Source organism: Pangasianodon hypophthalmus, chromosome 4 (genome assembly GCF_027358585.1).
Source record: "Pangasianodon hypophthalmus isolate fPanHyp1 chromosome 4, fPanHyp1.pri, whole genome shotgun sequence".
NCBI lineage: Eukaryota > Metazoa > Chordata > Actinopteri > Siluriformes > Pangasiidae > Pangasianodon > Pangasianodon hypophthalmus.
The window spans coordinates 23,168,483-23,192,435 of NC_069713.1; the positions used below are offsets into that span (position 1 = coordinate 23,168,483).

The 23,953-nt window shown below is 38.8% G+C and overlaps 2 protein-coding genes and 1 long non-coding RNA gene across 12 annotated transcripts in view; 1 reads left to right on the forward strand and 2 right to left on the reverse strand.

The window, feature by feature from the left end:
• Window positions 1–367: 367 nt before the first annotated feature.
• LOC128318078 (uncharacterized) lies at window positions 368–16,546 on the reverse strand. 2 transcript variants are annotated; one of them, XR_008301556.1, is made up of 5 exons: window positions 16,112–16,546; window positions 5,793–5,870; window positions 3,475–3,621; window positions 1,406–3,232; window positions 368–571 (listed from the first exon to the last, which is right to left on the reverse strand). It is a non-coding gene; the product is annotated as an uncharacterized LOC128318078 (long non-coding RNA). The 2 variants fall into 2 exon arrangements; XR_008301555.1 differs by lacking the exon at window positions 5,793–5,870.
• ankrd33bb (ankyrin repeat domain 33Bb) lies at window positions 11,517–18,834 on the forward strand. Its single transcript, XM_026936165.3, has 4 exons — window positions 11,517–12,675; window positions 16,222–16,351; window positions 16,552–16,692; window positions 17,271–18,834. The coding sequence occupies exons 1-4, from the start codon at window positions 12,310–12,312 to the stop codon at window positions 18,077–18,079; spliced, it is 1,446 nt and encodes a 481-aa protein (XP_026791966.3). The 5' UTR covers window positions 11,517–12,309; the 3' UTR covers window positions 18,080–18,834.
• A 614-nt stretch (window positions 18,835–19,448) lies between these two features.
• The window catches only part of ctnnd2b (catenin (cadherin-associated protein), delta 2b), an 81,072-nt gene continuing 76,567 nt past the window's right edge, over window positions 19,449–23,953 (reverse strand). For all 9 annotated transcript variants that reach the window (XM_026936866.3, XM_026936865.3, XM_026936869.3 and 6 more), the window contains 3 exons: window positions 23,378–23,509; window positions 22,973–23,049; window positions 19,449–21,903 (listed from right to left, as the gene is read on the reverse strand). In XM_026936866.3, coding sequence (XP_026792667.1) covers window positions 21,658–21,903; window positions 22,973–23,049; window positions 23,378–23,509 — 455 coding nt within the window. In that variant the 3' untranslated portion in view covers window positions 19,449–21,657. The remainder of the gene's footprint in view (window positions 21,904–22,972; window positions 23,050–23,377; window positions 23,510–23,953) is intronic.

Here is a 23,953-nt window from a genome sequence, read left to right on the forward strand (position 1 = left end):
GTATACAGGAGACCTTCACCATTATTTTGGCTGCCTCTGGTGAGCCCGTGCAGTAAAGCCTTCACTGTGACATGTCTGGCTTGTGAAAGAGGAAAATTAAAAAGTCTCTTATTACCCTCACTGTGCCCAGGGTTGGGGTATAGAACATTCTATCTATGGGGAAAAGCCTCATTTGCTAAAAAAGCATAAGACAAGGGTCCAAGGTCTTCATCTCCAGGAAGTGGTGCGTCCTTCAGGAGGATCTCCTGCCGCAGAGCAAACTCAAAGGCAGAGGCAGTCATCATGCCCCAATCACCGTCTGCTAACCTGACCTTGTATTTAGCATCAACAACTATCAGAAAGATAATGGAAAATGTCCTCTAGTAGTTGTGATGCAAGGAGCCACTGGAGGAAGAAGTCTCAATGATGACGTCTGCCATCCAAGGCTCTCGGGCAATTGGAGAAGGCCCAGAGAGTGTGGAATTTGGAGGCTATTGTTCCTCCACTCGGCTGTGTCATGAAGTCTTGAACAAGCCAGTCCCAGATGGCGTCACATACACTTCTGATCCTTGTCACTGTGCTGAGTCAGACTCTATAATTAAAAACAGTGGAACAAAAGGAGTCCCGAGTTGGCGACTACCTTCAAAATGAGAATTCATTACTAAACATAAAATATTGATAATATTTCTGACTTCTTTCATGCCTAAAGTTGGGCTGTGTGTGAGAGAGTGTGTGTAAATTAAGTTTATATTTAGGTGGGTCAGTTCATTAATATGGACATCGATGTGCAGCCAGGCACTTTTCAACACTGTCGTGTCACCTTACATACACTATAATCTCTGGTATGAGCTTAGTTTTCAAATAAATATCAGAATTATTAAATTTATATAGTTTCATATTGTATATTCACAAAAAATGGTACAATGACATTAGATAGACAAATAAATAAGTTCATATTATCTTACCCCTGACATCTTTCTAAAAGTGCAGTCATATGTTTTAATTCATGTTAACTAATATTCATTCACAGTGTATGTAACAGCTGTATTAGTAACATGTCCACTACTTCAGAAATTCTGGAAGATGTGTAGAACTGGTAAAATAACACAATGTTTTAAAATTTTGGAGCATGTAAGTGCAGTAAGAATACTGAGTAATACAAAATTTTTAACTGGAAGGTTGTGCAATTGTATGTTACCATGCCAGAAAGATAAATAATTCCACATTTCCTAATATTTCTAACAAAGCCCTTCTTGTGTCAGATGATACTGAAATCTTTTGGGATAAACTGCAAAGTCGGTACAGTTAATCAAAATAAATCTATTAAAAAACAGCAACCGTGTGTGATCTCTTTCTCAGAAGTAGTGCTTCGTCAGAGCGGCTCGTCACCTCAGTGTGGGTGTAAAGCAGGATTTTCCTCACTGACCTGTCAGAACAGCAGATGGCACTGCACAAAGTCATGTGAATGGCTGGATCCCAAACGTCTCTGTTCTGTATATGTAGCACACTACCTGTGGTGTACAGGGCATTGTTTGCTGTCCAGTGTAGTGCACTATAATAGAGAATAAAGAGGCATTTGGGATTCAGCTTATGTCATGATGTCTGATGGAGCATTTACGGCTTGCTGACATAACACTTTTTCACATTTCTGTAAAGATAAAATTATAATCATTTTCTTCATGACAACACCTGAACTTTGTACACCTTTACTCACTCCAACGCAATGACCTTTAAATCGTGCCCTCAAATTCAGGATGTAGGAAGATTTATGTGGAAATATTAAACCTTACCTAGTAGTCAAAATATCTAATAGGTAGGGTTGCCATGTTCAATGTGGAATAATAAAGGACACCACCAGAACTTTAAAAAATGGTGCATTTACAATTGCATTATTTCAACATTTATAATAACAGAATAATACAAGAATGACCATTTGACCGTTATATGGGTTAATGAATAAAAAAAGGATAGGCTGACCCTGACCCTGCAAAATAAAAAATATATATATCATTAATTATAATATTGGATAGACTGATAGGGTTATTTATTTAGACTTTTGTAAGCTATTATATTTATAAATTCTAAAATAAATCTATCAATAAAGAAAATTTACACCTTTCAGCACGATAATAACCCAAAGCACAAATCCAAGTCAGCAAAGGAATGGCTTCAGAAGAAGATGATCAACATTCTGGAAATGGCCCAGTCAGAGCCCAGATCTAAATCCTACTGAAGACCTGTGAAATAACTCGAAGAAGGCTGTGTATAGGAGAACCCCTCAGAATTTGATAGATCTGGAGCATTTTTGCAAGGAAGAGTGGAATAAAAGTGAGCGAGTGTTGTATTACAAACAAAACATGCTTTAACCAAGTATTAGTTAAGGGGTGTGCACACTTATGCAACCAGGTTACTGTAAGTTTTTTCTGTTTCTTTTTTCCCTAAAATATTTCTATTTGTTTTTCACATTAAAGGAGGAAAAAAGACCTGACACGATTTATCTTGGTTTCATTTTTTACATCACGAAAACCTGCAATTTTAACAGGGGTGTGTAGACTTTTTATATGCACTGTATCTGACTGCCTTGCTGTGTTTATATTGGTTTATTTTCTGGATTATCCTCTGGTCATGTTTGCTATTCCTGGTTGTGATTCGACCTTTTGCTTGCCTTAACATTTTTGGATTGGGATTATGATTTCATTTTTTCTTGTACACGGATTCTAACTCTGCTTCTGAGTCACCTTGAATAAAATCCAAAATATACAAACACAGCATTGTGATATTGAGTGACAAAAAATGTTTGTTGCAAATAAATTTTTTGGTTAGACCATCATCAGTGCATGAAAAAAAATCCCACAAACCACAGTCATGGTGTGAAGGCATCATCACATAGCCATTTAGTTTGTTTGATGACTCACTGAGGGTTGATGCTGTGAAAGTGCTTTGAGACAATTCTATATATCTTCTTTTTTTCTAAAATAATAAAATCTATTCTAAATAATAAAACCACACACATGAAGTTCTTTGTGTAATTCAGACCAGAACTTTCTGTGAACTGTCACACACCTCAGCCTTTATCAAGACAGGTTTCCTCCCAATGTGAGATGGCATTTTAGTGTAGGAACAAATCAGAGAAATTTCCAGAAGATATGAGAACTCAGCTTTATTTGTATTCTTCCATATCCTCCTTTAATGTGAATGTTAGAAGAGTCAGGAAAATGTTGGTGTCATCTCACAGGGGTTAAAGATGGTGAAACTAGAAGGAGAGAGAAATAATTTGACTGCACATTTCAACCACTGTGCACTATATATAGGGTTATTTAGTATGTTAGTAATATTTAGTAATGAATCGGTTTAGCATTATAGTCATGAATATGTACCTGACCTCTGATTATGAAGAAACAGGGAGGGAAAATAGTTAACTGGATGTTTGTTAGCAGTGAATTTAATCAATTAATGGTATTGAATGTCTTCTGCAGTTACAGCCTAATGCCTCACCTTAACACGTTGCAGAGTGGTTCATCAGTTGAGCAGTGTTTCTCTTCCTTTCTCTTCCTGCAGCTTTTTTCTTCCTGCTAGGCTTCACATCAGCAGCTGTCTGCATTCCTGATGGACTTTCATTCATGTCCTCAGAAGCAGGAGAGCCTGTAAAGGAGAGCACAAAAGAAGATAAAATATTGAGAAGGCACTGCAGATTATTAAGGGTGTTTTCACATTTGGCCTGAATTCTCTGGAAAAAACGCTCACATGCCATCAAATACAGTTGAGGTCAAAAGTTTACACCCCCCTTTCAGATTCTGCAAAATGTTCATTATTTTACCAAAATAAGAGGGATCATACAAAATGCATGTTATTATTTATTTAGTGCTGACCTGAATAAGATATTTCACATAAAAGATGTTTAGATATAGTCCACAAGAGAAAATAATAGCTGAATTTATAAAAATGACCCTGTTCAAAAGTTTACATCCCCTTGATTCTTAATACTGTGTTGTCACCTGAATGATCCACAGCTGTGTTTTTTTGTTTACTGATAGTTGTTCAAGAGTCCCTGTTTGTCCTGAACAGTTAAACTGCCTGCTGTTCTTCAGAAAAATCCTTCAGGTCCCACAAATTCTTTGGTTTTCCAGCATTTTTGTGTATTTGAACCCTTTCCAACAATGACTGTATGATTTTGAGATCCATCTTTTCACACTGAGGACAACTGAGGGACTCATATGCAACTATTACAGAAGGTTCAAACGCTCACAGATGCTCCAGAAGGAAAAACCATGCATTAAGAGCTGGGGGGTGAAAACTTTTTGAATTTGAAGATCAGGGTAAATTTAACTTATTTTGTCTTCTGGGAAACATGTAACTGTCTTCTGTAGCCTCTGAAGGGCAGTACTAAGTGAAAAAATATGATATTTAGGCAAAATAAGAAAAATGTACACATCTCCATTCTGTTCAGAAGTTTTCACCCCCCAGCTCTTTCCTTCTGGAGCATCTGTGAGCGTTTGAACCTTCTGTAATAGTTGCATATGAGTCCCTCAGTTGTCCTCAGTGTGAAAAGATGGATCTCAAAATCATACAGTCATTGTTGGAAAGGGTTCAAATACACAAAAATGCTGGAAAACCAAAGAATTTGTGGGACCTGAAGGATTTTTCTGAAGAACAGCAGGCAGTTTAACTGTTCAGGACAAACAGGGACTCTTGAACAACTATCAGTAAACAAAAAAACACAGCTGTGGATCATTCAGGTAACAACACAGTATTAAGAATCAAGGGGATTTAAACTTTTGAACAGGGTCATTTTTATAAATTCAGCTATTATTTTCTCTTGTGGGCTATATGTAAACATCTTTTATGTGAAATACCTTATTCAGGTCAGCACTAAATAAACAATAACATGCATTTTGTATGATCCCTCTTATTTTGGTAAAATAATGAACATTTTGCAGATTCTGAAAGGGGGATGTAAACTTTTGACCTCACTGCTGTGTCGTTCTATCGAGGTGGAACCATTACAGTCTGACAAGCACTGTTTAGTTATGTATTACTGAATGGAAAAGATATTCCAGGATAACAATTGATTTTATCGTTATTTTTGTTTTTACATAGGTCTTCACATTGTCCTCCAGTGTAAGCTTCTCCAAGGCTTCGATAGCAAAGTCGATCTCATTGTCTGTGCAAGAGACACATTGGATTTAACAACCTTTCAGTGTATCATGAGAAACAGTAGTTTCCTCAGACAGGCATCAGACGCTTCCTCTCCCACATGAGAAAGCTGACCTATAAACAAGCATACATGCAGGTCATACAGAGCATTTAGGACACTGAGATTTAAGTAATCTCCACTTGGATTATTATCTTGAGCTGGGAGAGCAGTACGCCGCCTGATGGACCGTGGCTTCTTGTGCTTAAAGGCACATCCTGTTTTTTGCAACTGTCTGGCTGGTTTTCCCAGTAGCATGGGATTTCTCCACAGTTTTTTTTTTTTTTTTTTGTGACATTAAAACGTGTTGTTAGTGAGAACAGATGTGACCGCTTTAAAGATTAACATCAAATGTTAATTACTGTACAGGGGCCCCATGATTTTTAAAATAAATGTGCAAAAAGGCAGTGTGGTTACCCAATCTGTACCATGTATGCATTAAAGGTTTACGGTGCGATTTAGAGGGTAGAGTCATGAAGCATACGAAGGAGTGGAAGTGGGCAGGGGAAGCAGATCGGATAAGCACAGGCACACCTTACTGTCATGTGGTCAAAAGGTTTATGTATCAGACAGTCACAGGGGGCCACCTTGTGGTGTGAAAAGAATAGAAACTGCAATTTACCTGAGTAAATTAGGTAAATAACATGACTAAGATCAGAAGATCGTGAAGAAGCGCCGATCATGAAGCATTCCTTTCTATCTACAACAGAGAAATGCAAAAAGAAAAAAAAGCAAAAGAGGAGAAATGGGTTGAAAACAGAGATAAGGAATGACTGATAATAATTAACAGATAACAATTAACTGGATTTAGGCTATTTGTGCACTGGTTTTCTTTAGTTAACTAACATACCTGGCAAAGCACATGTTTCAGAAACCACATTTCTTCTAAAGTACAAATAAATATTTTTTAAAGTAATATTTTTACTTTACTCTTTACCAAAACCGTGAAAGCACAAACTACCTCTCCAAGTGAAACGCAGGTGAGTAGTATAATGAGTTTAGAAGACTGTCGCGGTGTTTAGCAGACTGAGTCGCGGTGTTTAGCAGACTGAGTCGCAGTGTTTAGCAGACTGAGTCGTGGTGTTTAGCAGACTGAGTCGCGGTGTTTAGCAGACTGAGTCGCAGTGTTAGCAGACTGAGTCGCGGTGTTTAGCAGACTGGGTCGTAATGTTTAGCAGACTGAGTCGTAATGTTTAGCAGACTGAGTCACGGTGTTTAGCAGACTGAGTCATAGAGTTTAGCAGACTGAGTCGCAGTGTTTAGCAGACTGAGTCACGGTGTTTAGCAGACTGAGTCATAGAGTTTAGCAGACTGAGTCGCAGTGTTTAGCAGACTGAGTCGTAATGTTTAGGAGACTGAGTCGCGGTGTTTAGCAGACTGAGTCGTAATGTTTAGCAGACTGAGTCGTGGTGTTTAGCAGACTGAATCGTGGTGTTTAGCAGACTGAGTCGCGGTGTTTAGCAGACTGAGTCATAGAGTTTAGCAGACTGAGTCGCAGTGTTTAGCAGACTGAGTCGTAATGTTTAGCAGATTGAGTCGTGGTGTTTAGCAGACTGAATCGTGGTGTTTAGCAGACTGAGTCGCGGTGTTTAGCAGACTGAGTCTCGGAGTCATGCAGCTTGTTCATGTATCTGACCATTTCACCTCTAACACTAAAAAACAAGTCTAAACTCCAACAAGTATTGGTAGGCCAATGCAGAGGGTTCCTATATCACTAAAACCGAATCACACACAATCCTAACGTGCAGGAGGTGCAACAGAGTTATGTCTTTTACTATTTACCCACAGTGAGCATTTAATTTAATTTAATTTGATTTCATACTTATTATTGATTGTGTGGGTTTGATTGTGGAGCAGTTAAGGTTACAGTCACTGCCTTTTTCATGTAAGCACTGAAGCACAGCGATAACAGACACTATGCTAAATTAGATAGCATAATGTCTATAATAATAATAATAATAATAATAATAATAATAATAATAATCAGAAAGCCTGCAGAATTTTAGTGCATGCTTTATCTCTCTATAAAAGAAGCACAAACATGTGTGCTTGCTATTACATGAAAATGGACTGTAGTTTATAGAGTCTATAACAGCGATGGCAAACCAGTCAGATATGAGGAACCAGAAAACTTACGATATCTCTGTAAGGAGTCACAAGCATACACATTTGTGTATGCACACACATTGTAGCACTACTACAGCAATAGCATCTTATAATGATTATAATGACAGAACACAGTTTTTCGAGTTCAAACCATATGTCCTAGCTGACACATAGCTGTCATTTACTCAGTGGAACTTCTGGGTCCTTGTTTTCCTTTCAAATGTGGTTTGTACAGTTGTGGCTACTTGAAGCAATTCTTTCACACGTATGTCAGTAAGAACAGAGCAATGCTTTGATTTCCCATGTTTCAGGGTTGAAAAAACTGATTCACAAACATACATTGAGAGCAGCTTCAGTGCAGCTTGTTTTAGATTGGGATATTTCTCCACTGAGACAGTCTTCCAAAACTCCAGGGTTCCCTTCCTCAGAAAAGACTTGAGTCTGTCATCTTCAGACAGTTTGATCTTCTCCATTTGACATGTAGCTTCATCTGTGACAGGTGGGGCTTTGCAAAGGGGTTATCAAGCAACATACTTGGAATCTGTCCTCGAACATCAATTGTACATTTTTAAGAAGTGTTGTATAGCATGCACATCATGTGTTGAATTAACACCCAGAGTGTTGATTTTCCACTTTCAGAGTTCGTTTGTGTTCAATTGGACATATAAAACATTGTATGCTGTTAAGTCAACACTGGGGATTTTGCTGTGTGCAATACTCAATTTTAGGATGTCAGGTACTTGTGTGTTTGAAATTAACACAGAAGGAAAATGTGTTAGTTCTCCCTTTTCAAGATGAGTCTTGAATAGCTTGAGTTTGTTAAAAATGCAAATACTGTTTGCACCAGGTCAGGCAGCATCTTTAATTCTCCTTGTAGATAAAGGTTCAGTCTGTCCAGATGCTTCATCATGTCCACCAGAATTGCCAAATCTATAATCCATTGGGGTCAAAGCGCTCAGGATTGTCCTTGTGCTTTGCTTCCAGAAGCAGCTTTACAGGGTTCAAAAGTTCGAGAAAACGAGAGATCACTTTGCCTCTGGAAAGCCACCTAACAGTGCAGAATACAAACTCTGCGATGAGATTTTTGAACCGTCTGTGACCGAGAGCATGAGTTTGAATAAAATTGTGAATTTCCAGCACAGGTTTCATGATGTGGTCTAAATTCAGCTTTTTAGACACCAGGTGTGCTTATTAGGAGAATCAGAAGGACAGATGCTGGCACACAGTGCAACCAGACTGTGAAGTCCCTTTTTGGGGATTTCTGTAAATTTCATACAGTGGAACGCTTGGGCAAAATCAGGCCACTAAGTAGGTTTAATCAGGTGTATATTTATGTGCAACGCCTTAATATGTACATTAAAACGTAAAAATGTTGATAATTAAGTGGTAATGCTTCCAATGAATTCTGTGAGCTAATATTAGTAACATTAACTAGACCAGTGTAAATAATTGATAAGTGATTAACTGATGCGCTTGACCTGTATTTGAATGATGTTATGCATTGCGCTGCTGCCACATGATTATCTGATTGCATGAATAAGCCAGTTTACAGGTGTTCCTAATAACGGTGAAAATATAACTAAAAATCTATTTTTTGCTGTATAGTTTGATCAAATAACATAATATTAGCTAAAGCTGACATGATACACCTCAAGCTATTAGTTCCTCATAAAAAAAAAAATAATAATAATAAATCACACACGTACAGTATTTTCCCAGTTTCCTCATGTAAAAAGTAATTCCTTATTTCCTTGTTTTGAAGTGTCAATGATTGTTGCATCCATGCTTTGCCCAGGTTTCCATGAGTCAGACTCAATCAAATTATCAACAGTGCAGGTATACTTACATATACATTGTCTGTGATATGCAGAAATATATAGTGCCTATAATAAATAAATTGAGCAAAAATTAGTTGAATATAAAGCAAGGTACAGCTGAGTTTTATCAAGGTGTGTTTGTGTACTGCAGACTTACAACCGCTGACTGAAGTTCACGTTACCATAGAAACGAATTCAATCAACAAGATTAGCGTAGATTGAGTCGCCATAGTGGCAGTGAACATCGTCCTGCTCATGTGCTTCCTCTCAGCACACAAACAGAACAGCTGCAATTATCTGACTAAAAGTTTAGTTTATGCTGAGACCTTTGCTTGGTTATTGACTTTGGGACAATGAACATACACTTGCTTGTGCTTACTTGCCTGGTTTTTAAGAATTTTTAAAATCTGTTAGAGAACTAAACAATTGTCTTCTTTAACATACCAATAACCTGCCAGTGACTGGCAGTGGCACATGCACAAGAGAAATCTAAAAAATGGTTACCTTGTAATTACAGTGGAGATGGTGGAAAATTAAAAAAAAAAAAGCCAGCATTGTCTTGACATTGTTCAAAAATTCTGACTAAAGAATAGAGATGGAACAATACTACTTTTTCCTTTCCAATAAGGATATCGATACTGACACCTTGAGTATCAGCTGATACCAATACCCATCTGTTTTTTTTTTCAATTAACCCAGTTTTTACTTTTTTTTTTTAACTAGGTTTTAAAAGGATTTTTGAAAAATATTCCCTTAAAAAATACAGGAAAAACATACAGTGCTAAAAACATGGCTTGATTTCTATTCAGTGAACCTTTCACTGAATACACATATTGCAAGTATAATAAATTATAAACATAATAAAATCAATCCCAACAAAAAATGCAGTCATGTCTCTTTACATGTAAACATTTCCAGTCCTAAAAAAATATTATAGTATCAGACTGAATTCATCTTTTTTTCTTTGATATCTGATCCACCATTTTTTTCTGGGTATCAGAACTAAATCTAAACTATCTAAACTACTGAATCATTTTGAAATAAAAATGCCAAACTCAATTTCATTAACAAATTATTCTTTTGTTTACATATGTTTTTTTTGTTTGTAAATTTTTTTGTTTGTAAATTTTATAAAATTTGTATCAGTATTAGCTATTCTTATAATATTTTAGCTTCCATTCGCATGGTAAAACTTTATAATACTGTTCAATTACTCATAGGTAATTATGCAGAAACTAAGCAGGATTGAATGAGTAGCACTATCTTAACATCTACAGTATACACCAGAAGTGAGTACATCCCTGTGCAATATCACTTAAATGTCAAATAATTCAAAACTGTATTACCTTACAGTAATTTCATTACTTCTAAGCTGAACAGTAGGGTATCTGTTCTTATGTAAAATTAAAAACTAACAGTATAGATTTACTATATTAAAAATACAGGCTCCACAGTGGGAACTCAGTGCAACAAAAATCAGTGCACCTTTCATTACTGAGATTCAAATCTTTTATTTTTTTCAATACTTCATATGTCCACCTTTATTTTTGATGACAGTCTCAATCGTCCTCGGCATAGAAGATACCAGTGTTGCGCAGATTTCTGGAGAGAAGTTCTGCCATTCTTCAGAGACAATTTTTTCAGCTGTTCTTTGCTGGAGGGGTTGTGTTGCTCTACCTTTCTCTTTAAAATACCCCAAAGGTGTTCTTTTGGATTTAAGTCAGGTGACATACTTGGCCAGGTCATAGTTTTCACTTTTTTCTTCTTTAGAATGTCTTGTGTGATTTTGGCAGTGTGCTTTGGATCGTTATCATGCTGGAATATTCCTCTTCTGCCAAGCTTCTGGAGACTGAGAGTCATCTCGTCAGCCAGTATTTTGGTATATCCACAGGCATTTATGGTATCATCAATAAATGTCATCTCCCCAACACCTTTTGCACTCATGCAGCCCCATATGATCACGCTCCCACCTCCATGCTTCACTGTCAGGACTATGCATTCACTGTGGTAGTCCTGGCCAGGTTCATGCCAAACATGCTGGACCCCATCTGAGCCAAACAAATTTGTCTTGGTTTTATATGACCAAAGAATGTGCTCCCATTATTTATCAGGCTTCTTTTCATGTTCTTCAGCAAAATTTAATCTTGCAGTTTTGTGCTGAAGAGCAAGCAAGGGTTTTTTTCTTGGACGCTGTCCATAGAGGTTGAGGTTATGCAATGTCCTTAACACTGTCTGAGCTGTCACAGAGCCTCTGATTTCCACTGATAACCCCTGTGCCAAGTCTGAAGCATTTGCCTCTCTGTTGTATTTGCCTGTCTGAATATTTGTATATTAGGTTGAATGCATCATGTTGTGACCAATCCCCAAGATAAATTCCTAATACATGTAAATGTATATGGCGAATAATGATTCTGACTCTGATCTGTTCACGTCATTTCTATATCTAGTCAAGCCTTTGCTTACAGTGACAAGGCTAGTGACAGATTGGGGTCAAATGCAAATGATTGAGGCCACTCTATTACATGGTCCTGCGCACATCACTTAGTGCATTAGCCTCATATCTTATAGTCAGGATTGTTCCAGTCAACATTATGTTGTGAATAACAGTGATTATACAGCACTGTATGTGGAAATAGCCTGTCTGAAGGACGCTTTTATGGACGGGCTGTTATAGGCGGTATTGGGTTACTCTCATTACTGTGTATAGTTAGTTGTTACATGAGCGGCTGAGCACAAAGTGCTACTATTGCCACAGCAGTCAGATTACTGGATTACTGCCTTACTGTCTCCACTAGAGACAGTGAGGGGCTAAACAGATTAAGAGGCTTCTCCCAGGACTGTAGTATCTCCTGTTGATTTTTCCCGGATGCAATTCATCTGATGACAGCTTATTTGGATATTTGATAAATCACAGGCAGCATCAAAAAGAGTAAATCAGCAGAGACAATTTGGTAGTATAAAACCTAGACATGAATAAGTGGTTTTAGAGGTAAACTGCAGAGCAGTGCAGTGTTGAATTTTCTTATGCTAGAACATGTCCGAAGTAGCTGCTGAGGTTTACTGTCCATTATATGACTACAAGCGTCAGACTACAGCTTCAGGTTTGTAAGATTTTTTTCTTGCTCCAGTTGAATCCTGAGTCAATGGTTAAATGGTGCTGATAAAATCTAATTTTGGGACAAGATCAAAACGGCAGCGGGACTCTGCCACATCATCATGGAAACCTCTATACACAGCACCAGTGATGCAGAGGAGAAAGAGGACTCTTGTTATGCAGATGAGGATGATGATGATGATGATGTGTACCTTGTCAAAGATGATGATGATGATGATGATGATATCTATCAGGAATTTGAGGAATTGGACTTCTTCCAGTTACCAGACAACAAAAGCATTGTGTCAGATGATTCCTTCTATCCAACTGACAATTCAGTCTCCTCTCAGAGATCCCCAACCCCTGAGGGTCCAGAGCCTCGCACTTTTTTCATGGCATGCTGCAGTAACAATGCCGTCATAGCCAAAATTATGATCAGGCAAGGAGTCAGTGAAGAGGAAGTTCGAGAAGTGGATAAAAACAACAGGGTAAGTTTGGAAGGGAGTGTGATTCAGCCTGCCTACTCATTACGAATGACCTTTAGGTCTTTGGGATAGGATATTTTGCACACCCACGCAGCACATTTTTAATTCTTTGCTTGGCATCCTCTGAACAGAATTTTGCATTTTGCTCTTTATGTCTGAATAAACCAATTTTATTCTTAAGGCAAATTGCTCACCCTGACCTAAGCCTGTACATCTCAAAGCCCTACATCAAAAAGGGAACATTTATATATATAATTTTTCCCTATAGCTTCATTGTTAGTGCCCTTGCACAGGGCTACAATGACAAGGTAATAAAGACATTAAGCTGCTAAACTCTGGTACGTCTCTGGAGCACCACACAGGTTAACCTCTTTATTTTAACCAACCAATTTCAATCTGGCATATTTAAAGGCACAGTCACTATATCACAGCGGTAAGTGTGTTATTCAGCTCGCTATACTATGAGATAAACCTGAAAAAACACTGTTTGAATTTTAAATTTCCATTCATAATGCACACCAGTTTTTTTTGTTGTCGTCTAAATGGTTTGATATTGAACATGCATGGCCATCAGATTCTCAATAAGATAGATTCCTCCCAAGTATTGTGCACTCTAGACTATGTGGCTGCTTTTTAACAAAGACAATCTCACAATAATTAACTGTATAATATTCCAGGAGCTGTTTATGGCACAGTGGGTGTCGACAGTGAGTGAAGAACAGGGTTTTGAGCTGGGAATAAACCTGCTGTTCCAGCAAAGCACTGAGGATCCTATGATTATGACGTTAGAGATGATAGGTGTGGATAACAGCATCATGTTTATGCAAAGGTTATTATCATATCAAAGAGGCTGGCACATCTATCATTCTGGGAATGCTCTTTTGGGAATGGGTTAACTCATGCAGAAGCTGCTTCTCTCCTTTTGAAATTTCCAGCTGCTCTGCACAATAACCTGCATTAACATCAAGTAAGTTAGCCCAGTCATTTGTGTAATATTGTTCTGGGAAATGCAGCAATGATATGAGGGATGAAAAAAAAACCTAGATGAAAGAATTCAACAGAAGGGTGTGAATACAGTATGAAGTCTTTTTGGTATCGGTGCAAAATTTAAGAGGAGAGGCAAATTTTAAGAGGATAGTTCTAAATTGGAGCCAGACTAGGGATAAACAAAAAATTAAAAAAGTCACGCAACTTGGAAATTTTTACACTTGAGCGAGCGGTCAGATATGAAGCTCGCAGAACAAAGAAAGACCATGTAACATGAATGTATGGTGGTCCTTAGTAACTGCCTAGTCAAGGTAGTGGTGGATTAAATTAGGCTATGAATTTGTTCATATTTTGGGAAATAGAATCAACTGCATGTGTTAGAATGTTACTGAGGACCACCAGACATTCATGTTACATGGTCTTCCGTTGTTCTTGCCAAGTTACGTGACTTTTTTTATTTTTTGTTTATCCCTAGTCTGGCACCAATTTAGAACTATCCTCTTAAAAATAATAACTGCGTAAGTGGGATTAAAAGCAGTTCCATACACATCTCTTGCTGAATTGTCAACTTGAGTAATGAATTTGAGAATGAGGAACTGTCAGAGCCACAATTAACAGACAGTGTTGGCATTTCTATGTCCGGATTTATTTCTCCATTGTTTTCCAAGGGCATTTCCGGTTTAGACCACGCCAACTACCGATACAGATATGGATATTTGTGGCAGTAAACAAATACATATACAGATAGTGGCATTGCATTACACCCTTAGTACAGAGACATAACTGACACAACCATTCCAGCCAGGAATAGGTGTGCTTAATAATAGCATCAGGTGACCTTAATCCTCCTATCTAAAATCTTAGCTTTAACTAGCAGGCATCTGCAGCCTACACTAGCATACTGTTCTGAATTCAGCTACACCCTGGAACACGCAGGAAGTCAGACAGTGACACAAGCACATCATAATCATGCCAAAGTTCCTTACAGGTCACGTGCATGTTTACAGGATGCTCAGAAGCATATAAGATTTATCACATGGCATGCTAACCTTTCTGTTCACAGAGACACCTTTACTAATAGCATATTTACCCAACACTATGTAGCATCTAGAAAAGAAAAATGTCAGTTTAGATTTACAAGCACTGGGGAGGCTTTTGCTTTTTCACTGAGGAAACTAAAAATTCATCGACTAGTTCTTTGTCTGGATGCAAGACAGAAGCTTATTATGCTGCACAGAATGGAGCTTCACTCAGTCACCTACTGCTTTGTGTCTCAGCAGACCCACACAGAGAAGCAGGGCCGCTAGTAAAAGAATCACTCTAACAGTTTACTATCTCATACGAGCATCAATTCTGTCATTCTCCACCAAAAGCTCATGCAGTTACACGCTGCATTATGTTGTAATTGCAATTCAAATTCACTGAGCTGTATATGAGTCACTACAAAGAGATAGCAACACACTTAACCTCATATGAAAACAAATTATTATTCTCTCATCAGAATATGCTCCTGTTTGTAGCAATTTTATTTATAATTCCTTTTCCACCACTGATCCAATGATCAGTTGATCATTTAACAAGACCAAAATAATCCACTCACACCACTCTTATTCCATAGTTAAATGTTATACTGCTATTATTCTTACAAGAACCTTTCTTAAAAGTTTTTTGAAGTGAAAGATTGCGTGCATTTCAATCCTTGACAGAAATTTTCACTATCTAACGGAGTTGACAGTGTTTTAAAACACGTAAAGTTTTAATGGCTTTGTATGGTTCTATCACATTAATATGAAAGATCATTTTGCATCCTAAATGTTTCCCTTTGGGTCTTTTGCTGTCTGATGAACTGTGGCTATATTTCATTAATAATAATTTTTTAATATATGCTTTCCCACTGTCTTCTGCCATTCCAATTTTGAGTAATGCTTGCCTAAAGCTATTATGAAAATATACAGTAAGTAGAATCCCAATTTTGGGTTTTGTTTTATATAACCCTGAACTCTCCTAAATTCTCCTACAGGACAAGTTTACGTCTCCTTATAATATATTTTTATTTTATATATAATGTAAAAATTACGCATCAATAGTCTGCATACAAATCTCACTTAATATCATTCAGAAATATGAATATCAGGTATCAGGGTCTAGGGGAGTTTCAGTCTTACTTGTTGTAATTCCTCCACATTACTCATACTCAGCTCCTCACTGGAGCTATGCTGTAGTTTTCAGTCTTCTGTATAATTGCAATCTTTTAATTCTAGTTTGGAACAATTTGATTAATCAGCTGTGTAGCTCTTAATACTCTACATGCCTACATGCCATTTATGCATGCTCTAAAACGTGTGTTTCATCTGAGTAACTCTTTGAGGATTATAACCTCACCAACCTCAGCTCTATGACCCCTGAGCCCACACAGCCCAGTAACACCGCCATCTTCTGATGATCTACTCACCTTGCACAATCCTCGTCCTTAAAAACCCTGTAGGCTGAGTTCTAAGGTCAGGGTTTGGGTTTGCAACCCTTCTCTTGCAGCCTTCACAGTGTTGTGTTTGTGATTCCCAGACTGGTCTGATTGTGGCGTGTTATCAGGGCTATGTGGACATCGTCATTGCCCTCTCACAGTGTCCATATGTGGATGTGAACTGGCAAGACAGCGAGGGCAACACAGCTCTCATGACAGCTGCACAAGCAGGTAGAACCGTTAGAACATTTTCTAAATAAATGCATATGAAAAATGTTGAAAAACACATATTCGATACAAGTTTTTTCTTTTTTTGCTGGTCCTGAAGGATGTGGGCAGATGCACTATGACCAGGCCCTAACACATTGGGGATCAGATCTAATAAATTGTTGTTGCATATTTGAATATCTGTCTAATTTTTGTAAATTCAGGTCACATTATGATCACCAACTTTTTACTGAACTACTTTGCTGGGGTGGACATTGAACTCAGGAACTGTCACGGCTTCACGGCCATTATGAAAGCAGCCATGCAGGGCCGTGCCAACTGCGTCCGGGCCCTTATGATGTCAGGTATTGTACCTCAGTATTCTCACTCGGTCAGTGAGAGAGTAACATTATTTCAAAGTTTGCATGGCATTGGTTTCAGTCCAGTCCAGAGGTTATTAATGCTACCAAAACCTGTTTTAAAAATGCTTTTTCTATATTTGATTCCTTGACGTCACACTACATTAACAGTTAAACAACAACAAGAAAAAAAATGCAGGAACATGCTTATACCTTTTTATAGATGCTCACATATATATATAAAAAAAGTGTTTGCAAATGTACTTTTGCTTCATAAGGGGGGTAATTCTGCTAAGTACCTTTTTGAAAAGCAAAACCTCTGTTGTAGGGTTATACATCAGAACCTACATACAACCCTGAGGCACACAGTGAAGAACCCTTTAGACTTATAAATTTAACCAAGATTTAAGAGTGTAAGCCAGTCTCCATGTCTTTTTTTTCTCCGATTTTCTCCCTAATCCATTTTCCATGTCTGTTCTTCTTTTTCTTTGTACCTTGTCACCAACATTTCATAAGCTATGATTATTGGGAGAGACTCTGCTGTGGCATTGTTTTATCCCTGACTCCCTGGCTTTCTCCTGCAGGTGCGGACATTGAGGTGAGGGACTATGGGCGTAAGCTGACACCGCTCGAGTGGGCACTTTTCACAGGCCACTATGAGACAGCACGGATGATGCAGAGGCTTATGGCCCGACCATGTGCCGAGCAGTTCTGTGACTCATTCCGCATGGAGTGGCCCAAGTTGTCTCAACTGGTGTGCCAGGCACAGGAGCCCCGACCATGCTGGAGGCAGCTGTCGGAGCGCATGTGTGGCACCTTCAACCTCAGAATGAGGATGGAGCCTCTGGAGGAGGGTGTGCTAGACTACATGGTGCGCCTGACCACAGCGCTGGCAAGTCCGCTTGTGGCCACTGCCTGCAGCACAGTATGCCCAGGCAGCCCACCATGTGTAGGCAAACATCGACCAGCTGTCCCAGATATCCTGCGGGACAATGACAAGCCGGTGGAGGATCTTAAGAGCCTGGAAAACTATAAGCGACTCTTCCAGAATGGTCGTATGCCACTGGTTTTCAAGGAACAGGAGCAGTGTGCCAGGCTGCAAGTGCCAACGCTGCCAGATGTGGTGTTGGCATCCAGCATGACATTGCGCAGAAACAGCCTGCTGCTGCTGCCCATGATATGCAGGAGAAGCGTGTACCCAGGCCTGGTGGTGCCCAGAGTATGCCTGTGTAAGGCTCCACCACCAACCTACACACCCGAGAGGAACCAGTGCAGGAGCAAGGATCCACAGTACCTGCAGGTGCCCAAGTGGAAGTACAAGGCATTGAAAGAGGAGAAGGAGCAGGAAAAGCAAAACAACAAGCTGAGGTTTCCTATCGTGAAGAAGAGATGACGTGAACATGGATGTTGCATTGTGATCGGATAAGTCTTCCTCTGTGATTCTCTCATCAGTTGTCTGTACGTAATAGCCGGAGGACTCTCGTCTTTCCAAAGATGATGACTGCTGTAACCATTCAGCTATATAATAGAAGTTTCAATCCGGACTAAGTATTAATGTTTTTTTTTTTGGATCTTCTTATAGACATGACACATTACAGCTAGAAGTTTATTCTTTATATACTATATATTTTCTCTTTAGAGGAAAATATTTGAAATTGTTGCAAATTTATTTGTATTTTTTACATGAACAGCTTTTACTTCTCTTATTGTAAACAAACAGGAGAGTTTTGTTCAAATATTTCACATTATCAAACAGCAAATAGTTTTGACTGGTTTAGGCTGGTAATATATAAGTATAAGCAATTACAATAAGTAAGTGTATGAGATTTCTTCATTTCTAAGGAATTGCATGTCCACTTATAGCAAGCCATTACAGTTTGTGGTGTGTAGTGGGTCCAGTAGGGGGAGGTATTGTACCTAGACATCACTACATACACGGCACAGCCTCGCAGCATTTAACCCAGAAATATTCTCATCTTCATTCTCCCAGCGGGTGGCCCTGTAATTATATCTTAATTCTTATTCTCTGATATGTTCTTATCACACTGGAATTAACAACAAAGATGAATATCTAGGCAATTAGAAAGGGCAATAATCACGCATAAGTCCTAATTTACCTCATCAGCGTGTTGTTCTGAACCCTTATTCAGTTTGAGTACATCGCACCATACAGAGTACAGTGTGTAAAGTAAGACTGATGAGTGTTGAGGACTCATTCTATTAGCCAGCAATATAAATATGATTAACAAATAATAACATTAAATAAATACCAATTTAAGATTTAGTTTCAGTTGTCTGCCCATTGCATTTATGGAGACAGTGAACATGGACCTTGCTTTGTGCACATTGTCATGCTGGAACAGGATGGATCCCTTAGTTCCAGTGAAGGGAAACTGTAATACTACAGCACACAGAGATGTCCTATACAACTGTGTGCATCCAACTTTGTGGCAACAGTTTGGGGAAAAACAAATTATGGGTGTGATGATCAGGTGTCCACAAACTATTGGCCATATAGTGTATCTATTAGGGAATGAACCATGATAAAAGTCGTATCAGAAACCTACTGCTAGCTCCACTGGGCTCTAATTCTCAACAGAGAACTCTAGCTAAAGTAGACTGTACAACCATAACCAAATGGCCCAACACAAAAAACACATAAATGCTTACCTTTGCAAATCACTGTAACTAATATTGTCAATATCAATGTGATTCAAATATTGCCAAGTAAAATTCTTTTAGTAATAATGATTCACACAAAATGATTTGATAGTCAGTTTATATCTTATAGCAGTTGCAATCTGGCAATAAAAAGGTTCACAATTCTCTCAAACACTTTGTCTAGCAACAGAAAAATGTACTTACATTTCCAATACAAGTCTTCAGACATGTCTACTTTTTCCACAAATATTTTGTGCATGTTTTTTTCCCCGACGTTTACTATTGATAGTGCTGAAAGATATGTGAGACAAATTCAGGAGATTATCACTTGGGTCCTTGCCTCTGACAGTTATCTCTAAGCTCAAAATGATATGGAGGGAAGACCAGGGCTTACCGCCACACTTCAGAACTCGTCCTCAACTACTTCAGGTTAAATAAGAGCTTGATCAGAGGCCATGACTGCTGCTCTCAGTGTCTTTCAGTCTGGCCTGCTCTCTGAGGGAAGGATCTTTCCCCGAGCCACTACAGAACCAATATAAGATATCCTGAGATAAAAGGAGAGGGGGCAACTGTGACTGAAAATAATTCTTTCTAGGAGCATGTCTAGACAAGCAGCTAATTTTTGCAGTGTTGCATTTCTGATTTTTTAGAAACAAGAAGACGCCATCGTGAGAGGGGCCTCAATTTCACTCTAGGGATGAAACACGTTCAAAACAGCTTTAATATTTTGAAAGATAGTGACATCAAACAGCAAACACATTATCCAGGATGCAAACAAGGATGTGTGTGTGTGTGGGTGTGTGTGTGTTTTAGCACCGTTTCTGTGTTAGAAACCTGGCCGAATCATTGCTCTGGGTGTCTGGAGCCCTGGTCTCACCTGCTTCACATAGCAACAACATGACAACAGGAGGGCAACAGCTTGGAGGAAATTTAAGACCAGAAGTAACGTGAACAAAATCCTACATGTATTTTTTTTCCTTTGCAAAGTTGCTGCATTAGGTGACATCCACATCGGCACATAAAAAGTATATATTTATATATATATATTTGTATTTATATAATATATATTCATAATCTATTGACAGATTAGTCTACGATGAACTTAAAAACCACTGGTTTCTGGAAATAAAAAAGCTGCTTTGCTCAGTCATCTATTTTACAACACAGCATAAATGAATTATACATCTTAGAAGGGACAGTAGCGCTGAAAGACTTTGTCCCTCCAATCGTTATCCAAGTCGCAGTGCGTGGCTATATGCCATTGAAATGTAAAAAAAAAAAAGCATTTACAAACTAATATGGTCAGAATCAGTGATGATAGTGTTGAACGTAAACAATGTCAGCACAGTGGTGATCCGCTGGTTTAGGGATAACCACATTTGGCACATTTTACAAAAACAGAGCACAGATCACTGGAAGCATAGTGGAACGACAGAGTTTCATTGCAACCTGTCACTAAACCTTTATAGAACAAAAACATCTGAGCAAAATAAAGCCAAAAAATGTTAATCAGTAAACTCTTGCCAGGCAGTGTAGCACCCCGTGCATGGAATGATGATGCTCTATGATATCACTGTAGTGTTTGAGTAAACAACACTTTTAAATCAAAGCCTACTTTTTGTGGTGCCAAAAATGACCTTACCTACAGAAAAGAATGTATGAGTATCCTTTCTCCTGTTTTCCAGATATACCAAAAAAAAATGATATTATGAGCCACAGGGGAGGACACATCAGTTTCTTTTTTTCTGTAATATACACAATGTAACTTGTATCTACATCTGCAATATACAACAAATACTTTACACTAGAATTAAGAAGAGTTAAAAAGAGGAGATACAAAATAAAGATAATGAACAAAAAAGATAAAAATCTCCTTGTGAAGAAAGCACTCCATAAAAAGCAGGTCAAACTCAAACAGATGTCCTAAAAATGTGTCAGATCTATTTCCTCAGCTTGTGTTGACGTATGACATGTTCTTGTGCTTCATGTCCCCATCTCCTCTATATCACAGTTATAGTTCTCCCTCACTGCTTCCCCAATTTTTCTGCTTTGCTGGCCATCCCTGCACCTCAATTTTCTTTTTAGTAAAACATGTTCCTTTTGCTTTCTTTCTCCAGAACATCATCAGTTTCTTTTTCTCTGTGAGAGGGTCTCCAATGACCACTGTGAATCAAGAGCTCAGTAGGTGCCATCCATTCAAACTGAAGGTGTGTGTTGGTGTGTGAGTGTGTGTCCGGTAGTGTTCATGCACATGCGGGCTGGTTTCTGTCTGCGCATATTCACCCCAACCCTCAGCCCTGCCCGCTGCCTCTACACCCAGGAGTCGGGCGAGGCAGGATAGTGACTCGTCTCATAGTTGAGTTCGCTGTAGGGCCGAGAGGCTGAGTAGAAGTCCACATAGTTGCCAGTGGACTTGAGGCCGAGGTGGAGGGTGCCGTCTGCGGTGGCCGGGGGGCGTTGGTGCGCTTGGTCTTCATAATAATTCTCCTCGAAATTAGCTCCTGGAGGAGTCTGGAAGGGAGGGTAGGCCTCTGATGGATTACCTTGAGCAGACACCTGATAGCAGCAGGACAAAAATGAATAACATGAGCATTTACTTTATTCTCCTAGTCTCAGGACTGGGTAGGATTTCTGATATATGTATTCAACATCTCTATGGAAGTTTTTAAATGCAGTTTTGTAATATGTATTTGATGGTATTTGGGTCATCATCTTGCCCTCAACCCTAACCAGTTTTGCAGTCTCTGCTGATCGAACACATCCCCATAACACGATGCTACCACCGCCATGCTTCACTGTGTGGATGATATTCTCAGGGTTATAAGCAGGGCTTGTTTTTTTTTTTTTTCTTTTCCATGTAACCAAACCTTGATGGATACTTTTCCATAACATTGTCCAGGACTTCTTTTGACAGATCCTTTGATGCTGTTTGTTTAGGTATGTTGTCTAACATAATCTGCAGCCTTCCTGGAACAGGTGTATTCATATTGAGATGACGTGACACTTAAATTGCACACAGGTGGACTCCATTCGAGTAATTATGTGATGGCTGATGGCAACTGATTGCACCAGATCTAATTTAGCAGTTTCACAACAATGAGGCTGAATACCATATTGCATATGCGATCTCTGTTTCTGTTATTCTTTCCTGTTTTTTTTATTTGTAAATAATTTTGCAAACTATATTGCAACTTACCCATGTCAGTATTATGGGCTATTTTGTGTGGAGTCATGACATGTAATGCCAATTAAGTACATTTTATTTCCGGGTTGTAAGTTCTCTACATTTTGTAGTGTTACAAGGTGTGAACATTTATGCAAGGCACTGTACTGTTAGCAATTATATGCCAGAATCCTAACTTTAGTATTGTCAAGTAATGTAGTACTTCATGTAGAATGTAGAATTTCAAAACCTTTAAGGTTGCCCTATTTGTTTGTTATCTCAATATGTTTACATTTGGTGTATTTTGTATTATATATCAAATCCCCCTTTGCTATATTTTTGCCCATCCCCGGCTATACAACACTTTCAAACAGTTAACTTCATACCATTTTGCACATTCAAACCTGCAAAACTGAGGTGGTGAGGTTGCAAGTGTACTTTCAGCTGGTAAAAACTGCTTACCTGGTTATGTTTGAGGTCGTCACTGGGAGACACATAAGCACCCCGGAACAGTGTGGCAGTTCCACTGGAGATTTGTGCTGCACACACATGAGAACAGGTTCATGAATGTATACAAAGTGTCTGCATAGGCTGGTAGTACTGTGCCTGTGGAGGAGCCGGACTCATTGTGTCTATAATCAGGTAAACAGTCTGAACAAACAAGCACCTGCATGCAGTCAGGTAATGAACACACAGCAAGGAGTAGTTACTGCACAAAGCTGCTCAGATGAATGTCAATATCAATATCTGATTATACCTGCAGGGACAATGTCTCTGCAGCTGTCCATTGTTTTAGAGGTAGGATGGAAGTTTAGCGTTCCTGCGAGCAGAGAGAGAAAGGACAAGTCTGCATTAGCCAAGCCTTACCTGCCATGGTGTCCTTCCTGGAGGTGTGTTCGCCCTTGTTGCCATGGTAACCAGGATTAGTTCCAGTCAACTCATAGTCTGTCTTCCTCTCCTTCAGACTCATCATCTCTCGTGGAGAGGTGGGGGCACTCGCTTGAAACAGACAGACAAAAAACAAATATGTCAACACGTCAGCACATCACAATACACATGTGAAGAGAACAAACATTTTTGGACAAAGAAAAAAATATTAAATTTTAATTTCTACCCCAACTGGCTACAGAGATACAGCACTATATTGATTTCAGGAACAAATCACAGAATAGGCTAGATTATACTTGCTTTTTACTACATGTATGCATATGCCAGGTGGCTGCTGCACGTATCCTGCGGTCAATCTGAGCATCACTTGTGCACGTCCTCAGAAATTAAAGCTACTCATCTGCGTGGTGTAATACCAAAGTAAATAGTGGAGTATACCACCATGTGACATTGTGTCAGCCACTGACCAAACAAACTAGTGCTGTGTCACAAATGGCATATTTATGTACTGTTCCACACAGTTACTGAGTACTGGTTTTCCTATTACGTTTAGGG

Bases quoted from the DNA above. Each gene is read 5' to 3' on its own strand.
- ankrd33bb (XM_026936165.3), top strand. From the start codon at position 12,310: ATGGAAACCTCTATACACAGCACCAGTGATGCAGAGGAGAAAGAGGAC. The intron at 12,676-16,221 runs GTAAGTTTGGAA...TGTGATTCCCAG, and splicing joins AAGTGGATAAAAACAACAGG to ACTGGTCTGATTGTGGCGTG. The intron at 16,352-16,551 runs GTAGAACCGTTA...TTGTAAATTCAG, and splicing joins CATGACAGCTGCACAAGCAG to GTCACATTATGATCACCAAC.